Raw genomic sequence first — 11,728 nt, forward strand, 5'->3', positions numbered from 1 at the left:
AGTGTACTTCATGAAAGGATTAAATGTTCATCATATTTTGTACATTTAGTGTATAGAGATTGCTCTGCTCATACACTGAACATCTTTTCCCTTTCTGTTTAGTTCTACCAAACAGAAACAGCTGAGAGAGATGAATTTAAAAACAATATAGAGCATAATAGCTCAGTTTACTGTAAACATTTACGTCCTTTCAAAGCAGATATATGTAGCTTTTATTATTAAGATTCATTTAATGAATTTTCCTTTGGCAGGTTTTATATAGTGGAGTTTGACAGGAAAGACAATATATATCGTGACAAATGTCCTGAGCGAGATTTGAACCCATAACACCGCAAGCACATGGTATACACTTTAACCCTTTAAGCCTTCAGCACGCCCTCTACGTACTTATGATTTTTCAGTACATCAGCAGCACATAAGCCAACTACAGCCTGTTCATCAGGTCTAGGTGGAGCCGTCATCTAGATTCTGGGACAGAGCCTGGGGCTCCAAGCCCCCCACTGGGCTGCTGTTGCCGCAGAGCGGTGCGGCAGGCAGGCAGGCAGGCATCTCCCTGGCCTAGGGCTGCTTCTGATAACTCTCAACCTGCTGCCATTCTCCCATAAGGAAACCTAGAGACCTAAAGAGAGGGAGGAGAATAACACTGATGATCAGATTCAGTCTACAGTGAAATTCCAAAGGTGCCCTCAGTCACGTGGCTGCATCTCCCCCAAGGTAGCTGAGCCTTCTTTAAACCAGGGTACAGATCCTCCTTGGCCCTGCTGCTTAATTAAAACAGCATCATCTCTAATCTGCTGCTTGGCTTGAGAGGAGGGAGGTTCCTTCCACCATAGTGTGCTGCCTTTGCTGCAGGGGAGGTGCTCTGCCTGCCTGCTCGCCTGCTTGGTTTCCTCCCTGCTTACTCATTTGCCTCTTTGGCGCATCTCATTTTGGTAACATTTCATCATAGCCTAATTCTGATGTACCATAACAAAGCAACACCACCAGGCAACCAGATTTTTTCCACACTGAGCCAGCCTTCCTCAGCTCCAATGACTGAGGAATTATGTAGCTGTAATGAAGCTGAAATGTTATCAGTGATCCTCAGGCGAACTATAAGTGTTTCACTGTGTGTGCCTGAGTGCATCCGTAGTGACTGACCAACGGACTCATCTGATTTTTCAGCTCCAGTGCGTTTCTAGGCTTTTTGTTTGACATTTGCTTTAACCCCAATTTGTAGTGTTGTTTCTGTCAGCAAGACCTGTGGCGAAATATGGACAATGTGCGCAGCCTTTACCCTTTGATAGAAGCCGCCCATTGAATAGGAGTATGTAGGAGAAAAGTAGTATCATTTGAAGGCTACAATAACCAACACAGTCCCCTCAGTCATTCAGTTGACAGTGATCTTAATTACAGAATTAACAGAAGATTAAAATAATTCAAGCATCGATGCACCACAATGCCTCATTCAGGCATTGTCATCATGCCCAACTGCCGGGAAACATGAACATCCATTAATCTTATAACACAACACCCCCCGTTTTAAACTGTTCAACCATGGCCTATTCTCTCAAGTGCCTTACTAGTTTATCTACTATGCAGAGAGCACTCTTTGAGAAGTGAGAAGAAGCGACATTGATATTAGATTAATGGGGTGTAATCGGATGAATATTCTTGAATCCCCCCATCTCTCTCTCTCTCACTCCCACTCAGTCTAGCCTATATCTCCCTCTCGTCTCCCTTCTTTCTTGGTGGCCTCGTTAATTTCCTGTGCTCTCTAAGGTAAATAGCCCTCCTGTCGTTTTGGATTATCCATATTCCTTTCATCAACCAGATTAACATGAATGCTCCCTCTGAAGATTCCTCCTGCCTACTTTCTCTCTATTGCCAGTCTCTATATCTTTTAATTCCATCCATTCTCTTCCTCCTGTAATTCTTCTCTTATCTTTCATTCTCTAATTCAGGCACCACAGGCTCAAACAAATCTTTCCAAAAACTTATCCTCATTTCACCTCTTAACTTCTTGTTCAGTCTCTGATTTTGAGCTTACTAGACACAGCTTTTAGTGGATCTAACAAAGCTGAAGCACTGTCTGATACAAGTCATTGGTTTGTTGTAGGGAATCAACATGATCAAGTTTCTTTCTTTAGCCGGCAATCCAGTTCACCCAAGGATTTGATGCAACTCTGGCCTAAATTTCACCATTGTGCCAGTCGCTAATCAGTTTAGGGCTTAGCTACAATTAATAGCTTCAGCTAATTAGGGTCAATTAAATCAAGTTATACCAGCCCTCCAATAAGAAAAAGACCAGTATCTCTGAGATGGTGATATCAAGACAGAAACAATGGGTTGTTGTGCCATGACCCGCGCTGTTGTTGATGCTTGATAAAAGGCTTTTTCTTGTCTAGACTTCAGCACCCACCAAGTGCTTTTTAATCTCCCTCACTCTTCCCACCTCCCTCTCTCTCTCTCTCACTCTGTCTCTTTGACAGAATAATGAGAGGGCATTGTTTTGCTACAAGTACACCAGCAAATTTCCTCATCAGCATTCTTCAGTCTTGGCCCAGTAAACACAAGCGTTGCGCTCCAAATACGTCAATGCATCAAGGATTATTAGTGGTTTTACATAGCCTGGAGAATTGTAACATATTAGTAAAACTGCCCTGACATGATTCAAGAATCCCAGGACCTGAGTATCTGTAATCCACCTCATACTATCCCAGAGCCAAAAGCTTGTTTGAACTTCCAATGTGACCACACCCCTATTTCACTTAGTAGTGTTGGCATTGACCATCCATTGCTCATGGGCCTGGGTATTAATCTTATTTCATGTTACCAAACTGTGTTCCATTACATTTGCCAGGTTGTACATGGCACTCAGTACTTCCTTGCTGGATAAAAACAGTGGCATCGCTCTTGCACAATGAATGTGCTTTTAACTCGGCCCATGGCTCCAGCTGGGGGATTTGAAGAAGATATTTTTGTTCTCTTTTCAGAATTAAAGATTAACATAGCCCCAGCCATCTTCACTCCCCCTGTGCCTCCCTCCATTGCCTGTTCTCTTTCTGCCAGTACTAACTCAGTTCTTTATTTAGAAGCAGTTAGGGGCAGGCAGTTAGTGTAGCGTGAGCCCGGGAGATCACACGACACAGCCTTGTCAGGACTACTAGATGTAGGTTACTTTGCTCAGACCTGACGTGGAAGCCAGCTTCTAGGCCAGGCGGGCCAGGCTGATGCATACTGCCCCAAGTGTCAGCAAACTCTGCCTGGGTCATTCCCCAATGGGGAGGGTATATACACTAGATAAGGAGATCAGGGACAGGGTTGAGTGTGGCACTAGGGGCGCCTCATGTTGTTAATCCCTGGGGTGTGGTGTGACTCATCTCCCAAGCTGCTCCACTTCACAGCACCTCAGGGAATCTTGGGTCTTGTCTGTTGGTCTGCTGTCAGTCCTCCCCATAGTCTTTTGAGAGGGCAGTCTTCAGTGATGGGTTCCATTGTGTGAACCTGTCCACAAGCATTCATTGGATTTGGGCTGCTGCCCCATCCACGAAAGGCTAGCCAGGCCAGAGCCTTGGTTTGTCCTGAACCTATGAAAAATGGTCCTTCCTCTCCTTGGGAGGTTGACAGCCTAGGCCTACATCTCCAGACCTCCTCTGTTTCACCCTCTGTTCATTCCCATATTCTTGTGTTTTTTTATTCTCTCACAATTGCATTCTGTGTGTGTACATGTGGACACACGTGCGTGTGCTTGTGTTCGTTGTGTGTGTTCCGCACTGCTTCACAGGATATCCCGTGGCAGTAGAAGTGACTAATCAGTGAGCTGTAGCAGGAGTGAGTGCTGTGGACAGAGCCTCTCGCTCCCTGTCACAACCACTCTGAGGCGCTTACAGCCCAGGGATGACCACTACATGGAATGTCGAGCCAGGGAGAGACCTGACGTTTGCCCCTAGCTGTAAATGGTCTGGCAACTCAAAATGTTTGAGTCAGCTTCAATTAATCTTCAAGTTTGGTGTTCTGTATATAGGGAACACATCACCATGCAGTTGATTTCATTTCAATGTTTCTGTCTCCTGGGGACGTTGAAGGGTGATACAAGTAGGCCTTGAGTGTGGAGAATTATCAACACGCTAGCCTGTTGGAAGTATATTTATATGGTACTTGGCATTAACCTGACATCCTTTTCCTGAGAAGCTTACATTCAGACTATTCAGTGTTTTTACTCAAGGACGCATGGCTCCTTATGTTGCATGGAACTGAACCTGTGACTTTACGGTTACAGGACAGTCTCTAACTGTTAGGCCACCCTGAGTCCCTGCCCCAGGTCTGTATGCTATAGTACCTCTCACTTTTTCTTAACCTTCCTCTCTGTTGTGTTTCTTCAGGCCTACCACTGGCACAGCAGCATCTCGCCCTGCCTCAGCTTCAACTCGGCCACCCACTGCCAGCACAGCTAAGAGCTCCACATCCACAGCCAAACCTGCCACTCCTAAAACCTCCTCCACCACTCCCAAACCCGCTGCCTCCAAAACCACCTCCACTACCCCCTCTGGTGGCAAGCCTCCAGCATCACAAGCATCCAAGACCACAACCCCTGTAAAGAAAGGTAACAATTTTGACATGAGCATTTTTCATTTCTCATCACTGATTTCTTCTATTTGAGCTCCTGAGCTCCACATCCTCAATGAGAGACCATGAATGTGCTTTCATAATATATCATCATGTAAAGCTTGTTACCAATGGAGTTATTTCTATATTTGTATGCATTATAATGTGCTGTAATTTAATTTAACTCTCCCTCGCACTTGTTTTCCTTCTCTAGATGTTACCAAACCAACCACTCCTGCAGCCAAAAAGCCTGCAGCATCTCCCCTCACCCGCCCTGCCTCTGCAACCAAGTCCACCAAACCGGAGGCCCCCAAATCAGCTTCCAAACCAGACTCCACTACCAAAAAGCCTGCTGCAAGTAAGGCTGCAGACACAAAGACACCCACCCGCCCCAAAACGCAAGAGGGCAAGCCCACACCTTCCAAGGCCCCTGGCTCCAAACAGGCTGCAACCAAGACCTCCAGCCCCAAGAAAACTGTGGGCAGCAGCACCCCGACCCCTGTGAAACGTGGCCCCAAAGCTACAATAGCTGCCGAGCCCGCCTCTAAAGAGAGTGAAGGGAAGGAAGTTGCTGCTGCTGTAGCTGCTGCCGCGGCTATTGCTACAGCGGCTGCTGCCGTCACCAGGCCAGAGGAGCCAGAACCCTCTGCAGCCCTTGAGGCACCTGCCGTAGAGGCGATGGAACTGGTTTCCAGCCAGGCCAAACCAACTCTCGAGGCAGTACAAGAACCAACTCCACAACCCACCCCAGAACCAGTCTATGAACCAATGCCAGAACCAGTGCGAGAACCAACGCCAGAACCTGTGCAAGAACCAATGCCAGAACCTGTACGAGAACCAACACCAGAACCTGTGCGAGAACCAACTCCAACAGCAGAACCAGAACTAGAACCTGAACCAGTCCATGAACCAGTCTCCATCCCTCAGCTTTCTGCCCAGCTGGACTTGGTCCACCTCGAGGAGCCTGCTAACGTCTCAGTCCCTTCCCTGGGAACCACTGTCATGTCTCCTCCTTGCTCCCCACCAGGCCCCATGTCTCCTGTCAGAGAGCCACAGGACACCTCTCCTCTGCTGGACATGCATGTCCAGCCTGATCCCTGGGACATGAGCCAGCCCATGGCTCCTTCTACCATGGCTCCCCATAGCCCAGCCAAGGTGAAGATGACATTCCAGACAGAAGAGGAAAAGGAGGAAGAAGAAGAAAAAGAGGAAGAGTGGGAGGAGAAGCTAAGGGAGGAGGAGGAAGAAGAGGAGGAGAAGGAGAACCTCTTCATGCCTACCTCCACAGCTCCATCTGCAGATGCCTTCAGTATGCAGGCTCAGCCTCACTTGTTGGGAGCCTCCCCCATGGATGATTTCATCTCTGGGGCCCTGATCTCTCCTCAAGAAAAGGAGGAGGCAGTGGAGAAGGCTGACGAGGAGATCAACGAGGATGTGGATGAGTATGAGGAAGAGGAAGATGAGGAGCAGAGGAGACTGGGCCATCAGCCTTCATCCATGTTCACTGACATGAGCAGTTCCCAGCCCTCCGAGGAGTTCCAGGTCAGGTCCTCAGGCTTCGGTGGTTCAGCAGGCTGGCATGGTGACGACCTGCTGTCTGGCATGGACTCTGAGGATATGAGCAGCTGTACCAGCAGCCGGCAACAGGGAGTTTCTGACCTGAGCAGCACCCAGCACACCGCACTACTGGAGGGCACCCAGAGCTCAGATGCCCTGATCGACTCAAGCCTCCGTGGCTCTGAGGGAGATGGCAATTTCATGGGTTCTCCCAATGTGGAGACGCTGGCCAACGAGGAAGAGGAGGATGAGGATGAAGAGGAGGAGCGGGTGGATGATATGGATGTGAGTTCGGAGAGGGTGGAGGAACATCACAAGGTTTTCCAGCAGCAGGAACATGATGAGGAAGAGGAAGATGAAGATGTAGAGATGCCCAGTGAAGGAGTGACAGAGAGCGGCCTGGAGAGCTGCGGGAATGCAGACGAAGACGATTTTAATGAGGAGGAGCGTTTGGACAACCTCAACCGCTCTGGTCCCCAGCCCTCTGCCTGGGGCCAAACCAATCCCTTCACTGATCCCTGGGCCCAGCCGACCTCACTGCTCTCTGCTTCTTCCCCTAGCCCCGTTTCTGACCATGGTGCAGCAGAATCTGAGACACCCACCCAGTCTCCTGCCCAGGCGTGGTTGGACAGCAGTAGTCCCTCCCTGGCTCCTCAGTCAAAGCAAGAGCCCCACGGGCATCAGTCAGCCCATGAGGAGATGAAGACCTCAGCCCTCGAGGAGGCGCGTGCCTCACCTGCTGCCCCAGCTGTCGGCATGTCCCAGTCCAGCACCCTGAGCGGCACGGCTCTGGCCGTCCACAGCAGCAGTGAGACAAGCACGCCAGAGGAACTCCGCGACTACGACAGCAGCTCCGGGGTGGAGTCCCGTTCGGACAAGCAGCAGACTCCCGTTCCAACTTCGGTCCAGCCTGACATGGAGCAGGACCTGGGTATTCACCTAGAGAAAGGCGATGGGGAGGAGGAGGAGGCCGAGACACTCCCCGCCGATGAAGTCCTGGGAGCAGGTCCTCCGACCGCTCCCGCCTCCGCCCCTTCCTCCCCCTCCACCTCGGGAGACGAGGCCAGCGACACAGAGGGTGAGATGCAGATAAACGACCCTGATGCGCCCATGATCATGGACGAGAGCGCTGGGTTTGACAGCCCCCCTCCCACCCACAGTCTACCCGCTCTGGATGAGGATGAGGAGGCGGTGGACGCGCCAGCAGGAGATGGTGAGGAGGATGGAGGTGGTGCGACCCCTCAGTCAGCCAACTCTGTGGCATCTTACGGCTTCGACTGCACCACATCCAACTCCAACGCTCACTCCATGGCTGAGAGCTGCGGAAAGAGTCCAGGAATCTTCTCCCTGGAGAATGAGGAACAGCTGCCAGAGGAGGCCAAGGACCCCTCCCTCATCAAGGAGCTGACCCTGCCGTCGGCCGCTGCTGCCCAGGCGGAGGACCTGCTGGGTAGGCCCGTGGACCTGATGCCCTTGGGCCACCCAGGGGAGAACCAAGCCGGCCTGGACGACCACCACTACATGCTGGGGGGGAAGATGGCGGCAGACACCCTGGAGGAGGTTGATCCGCTGGAGCCCAGCCACCACCTTGGGGCTCAGCATGCTGGAGACTCCAGCGACAGCCAGACGCCCTACTACTCTACCATATGTGATAAGACTGATAGCTTTCTGGCAGGTAACGTATAAGTCCCTCCCACTCCCCCTGGAATGCACCTTTTCCCTGCAACCCTCCCCCTTTACCTGTTGTTGTTCGTTTTCTCTCCAGTTGGGTTAGATGGCTTAGAAGAAGAAAAAAACACAGGGGAGAGCAAGATTGTAGGAAAAGATAAAAAAAAAATGAACAAGAGGATGGAAAAAAATGACTGTAGCAATTTTCAAATGAAGCCTCCCTCTTTCATACTGTTATGGTCATGGTTATGAGTGTACGGCTTAAACTTCTTTATGTACAATAGCTACTACCATTTTCTATTAGAATGTTCTTTTTAAGTAACACTGCATATTCTGTAGCCCCTGACGGGGTATTGACTGACTGGTCCAATGTGACTGAGCTTTTAAACCGAAAAGGAAAAAAAAAAACACGGATGGAATGAAACGGACTCTACCTAATTGTGTATTTATCCTACTGTTTTTACCGATCAAATGTCAATGATTTTTTTGTTTTGTTTTGTACTTGCTTATTTGTTTGTTTTTATTTTGTTTTTGTTGGAACCTGGTCCTCCCTACCCTGTGTACACACGCTCCATGTTCTCCTGCACCATAGCAGTAGTCCCATACTCCTTTTTTAAAGTTTGTGTTCTTGTTTCAAGGCTTGACCATTTTAGCTATCAAATAAAGGCTAGATATTAACACGGCTCTTTTGCCCTTACAGATTTGTTGAGGTGGGTATGGGAGTATTAGATTGCAGTTGGTGAAGTTTTTAATGTGTGCTTCAAGAGGTTCTACGCTCTGCATAGGTTGTTATGGCATATCACGTGCAGTCACGTACAGTATGTGTTTCAGGCATTTGGTTTTAAGTGGCTATGCTTCAAGCCTGAGTTAGTTGATCATTTGTGCTTCAGAAGAGACTAACAACTAGCCTATTATTTGTAAAGAGACCCTGCATTCCCTGCATCTGTCACAGTTGAGCTTTACACTCGCTTAAACGTTTCATAGTGGGTGTTTGGTTTACTATTTCAACAGTATCTTGCATGTTTGACTAACAAAAATACATTGTGTACTACCTGATGAAGTTGAAACAGCTTTACATTAGAGATGTTCATAAATGAATGGTTCACAACTAACTAGGTTTTTTTCAAAATTCCATTAAAACATCATTGCAAGGCATTTTGTTCCTGTTTCTTATTTCCCCTATGGATTCAGCATGCCTGACATTGTTGTCCTCGTGTTTGAACCGCAGTGTATTTACTGTACATGTTTTCACAACAAATTTCCCATGGCATCTCTTACCCTCCACCATGGGAATAACTCATAAACAGGAAGTGATGCAACATTGTGGAATGGTGTTGTATCTAAAATGGAATTTTGGTTAAATCAAAGAGGTATTCCAACTGTTGTCCCAGTACCCTGTTCTCCAGCATGCTTATGTCTCTCTCTTTCTCTCTGACATTTGTGGATTCAACACAAGCTGACCAGCATCACATTCAGAACACATCCTTGGCAGGTGGTACTCACTTAGCCATTAGGCAGCAAATGCGCCATACACCTCCCATGTGACCTCAAGGTTTTATGCACAACTGCTCTAAACACTTCAACAATGTGAAACCTGCTCTAACCTGCCTGCATCCTCCTGAATGTTTCACCCTCACACACACGCACTCACTCACCCCACACACAACCATACACAAGCGCACACACAGATATACTGGAACAACCATGTGAATGAGGAGTTGAATGTTGAAGCTCAAGAGGACCGAAACAAAACACTTCCTCCAGTTCATGCCTTTGACCCTTTTCCTCTGACCTGCCTGCTCCTTCTCATTAAAACCCTGATATGGAAACACATGGGACCCCTGTTTGTTGGTACTGAAGTCACACACCCCCCTCTGTCTGCTCTACCTGAAACACAAGTGTTCTCTGAAATGCCAGCTTTGGTGGTTTGCCAAATTGTAAATATACTCATGAGATTTTGTCGGGGGAGCTCTGTTTCATGATTTGGGAAAACCAGGGCTTTTGAAAGAATATAGTTAAATAGGGCACTGCCAAAATAAAGTGAATCAGCTAGGTTTAGGATCTTTTTCATGGCTTGGTGATTATACATGGCAGGTTGGTCAAAAGGCTGAAGCATATGAACTATAGTATTGAATTAGTCAAATTGCATACCATATACTAACTTGTAAGCTATAATCAATCGTGATTTTTTGTTGTTGGTTTTATTCCCCATGTGTTCATTTGTCTCTGTCGAGTAGCTACTGTGTATGTAAGACTGTTGTCTTGCATGTTAATTCTCATAAAGATGAGAGTAATGTACACAACCTATGATAATGACAGCATTTACAGTATATTGGGTTTTATGAAATGACACTGAACTGATTCAGTCACATTTGGATTACCACCAGTTAGATGTCAGACCTCACAAATGTAATGGATGAATTACCCACAACTATTCATGCAGTCCACATATTATTTTGAACCAAAACTAATGTCTTTGAAAACTACTCCCACTTCTTATGGGCAAAGACAGCATTATTACTAAGTCTTTGGATGCCACTATGTTGAGATGCATCAGTATCAGTGAAGACAAGTGTAAGAAGACCAAATCTATCTGACAATTAGAACATCAGCATCCTACTGCTCATTTTGAAATATCACTATCCATCCAAGTGATAAGAAGTGAAGTGAACCTACTAAGGTTTGATTATTCAACAATGAAATTAGGTTATAGCAGTGGAAAGAAGTTGATTCTGATGAAATGTTAATAATGAGACATCTTCTGGTGAGCACTTTAGTGTTGTCAAAAGAGGAAACTAAAGTGTGTGTTAGACCCTGTCTCACTGTGTCAGAATAAGCATTTGGGACTTCTGAGACAAGGACGCAGAGTAATAATCTGTGTTGCCCAGCTCTACCAGTGTTGATTCAACATTGCATAGTTGAAGGGTTTTACTTCAAATGATCACACAACAGGTAAGATATGGAGCAGTCTGTTAAAAAAAATATTATTCCTCTTTCTTGGTAAGAGTGTTTGGTTTGTAGATATATTCCTGTGTTATGGATGTCAGTTTATTTTGGCACGCCTTTCTTTTTGCGTTGCACCTTCGTCCTCCTGTGAACTCTCTCCCTGAACCCTCTTCTTCCTGGCCCCTGTTGTTGTTCCACCCGTTCTGTTCGATGCATGCGTCTCTAATGGATACACCAAGTGATCTTGACTGTCTCACAGGAGACGAGAAGAGTGATGACGGGGATGATGATGATACCCAGTCAGATGAAGATCAGGAGCGGCAAATAGACTCACAGGAAGACAACCAGAACCAGAACCACATGACCACTGTTCCCATAGCCAATGGCCACTACTTGGCATTGGTCCCAGGCAACAGGAGGCCCATCGATCCCACTCTTGCCGCCCAGTTTGCCAAGATTGCACTCCCTCCGCCCGTGGCAGAGACCAACAGTGAGAGTCGCAGTGGTGGAGAACAGTTGAGGAGGCTGGAGCAGCACCAGGAACAGCTGAGAGAGATGCAGCACCGCCAGGAGCAGGAGAGGCAGAAGAGGCAGTGGCTGGAGGAGGAGCGGCTGAGGCTGGAGCAGCAGAAGCAGCTGGAGAGGCAGCGCAGGGAGCTGCTCCAGCTCCAACTGCAGCAGCAGCAGCAGGAGCACCGGCACCGCCGACAGGTCCTGCAGTGGCAGCTAGAGCTGGAGCAGCAGTACCGGCTGCAGCAGAAACAGCTCCAACAGCAGCAGCAGCAGATGAGGAGGAGCCCATCTGGAGTCATGCTCTCCCCTTCCTCGGGACTCTGCACCATCTACGAAGCCATGGAAACTAGTGAAGAGGAGGACGAGGGCAAAGAGGACAGAGGAGAGCAGAACAGGAACACACAGAAAGGGCTGGAGGCACTGGGGAAGAGAGCGCCATCCACCCAGACCATGACGC

General features: G+C 48.0%; 1 protein-coding gene across 1 annotated transcript in view; it reads left to right on the top strand.

Moving 5' to 3' along the window:
* Positions 1-8,959, top strand: part of prr36b (proline rich 36b) — a 29,991-nt gene extending 21,032 nt beyond the window's left edge. The window contains exons 4-5 of the mRNA XM_071918502.2: positions 4,365-4,585; positions 4,802-8,959. Coding sequence (XP_071774603.2) covers positions 4,365-4,585; positions 4,802-7,830 — 3,250 coding nt within the window. The 3' untranslated portion in view covers positions 7,831-8,959. The remainder of the gene's footprint in view (positions 1-4,364; positions 4,586-4,801) is intronic.
* The last annotated feature ends 2,769 nt before the right edge of the window (positions 8,960-11,728 follow it).

This window comes from Centroberyx gerrardi, chromosome 7, assembly GCF_048128805.1.
Source record: "Centroberyx gerrardi isolate f3 chromosome 7, fCenGer3.hap1.cur.20231027, whole genome shotgun sequence".
In the NCBI taxonomy this organism is placed as follows: domain Eukaryota; kingdom Metazoa; phylum Chordata; class Actinopteri; order Beryciformes; family Berycidae; genus Centroberyx; species Centroberyx gerrardi.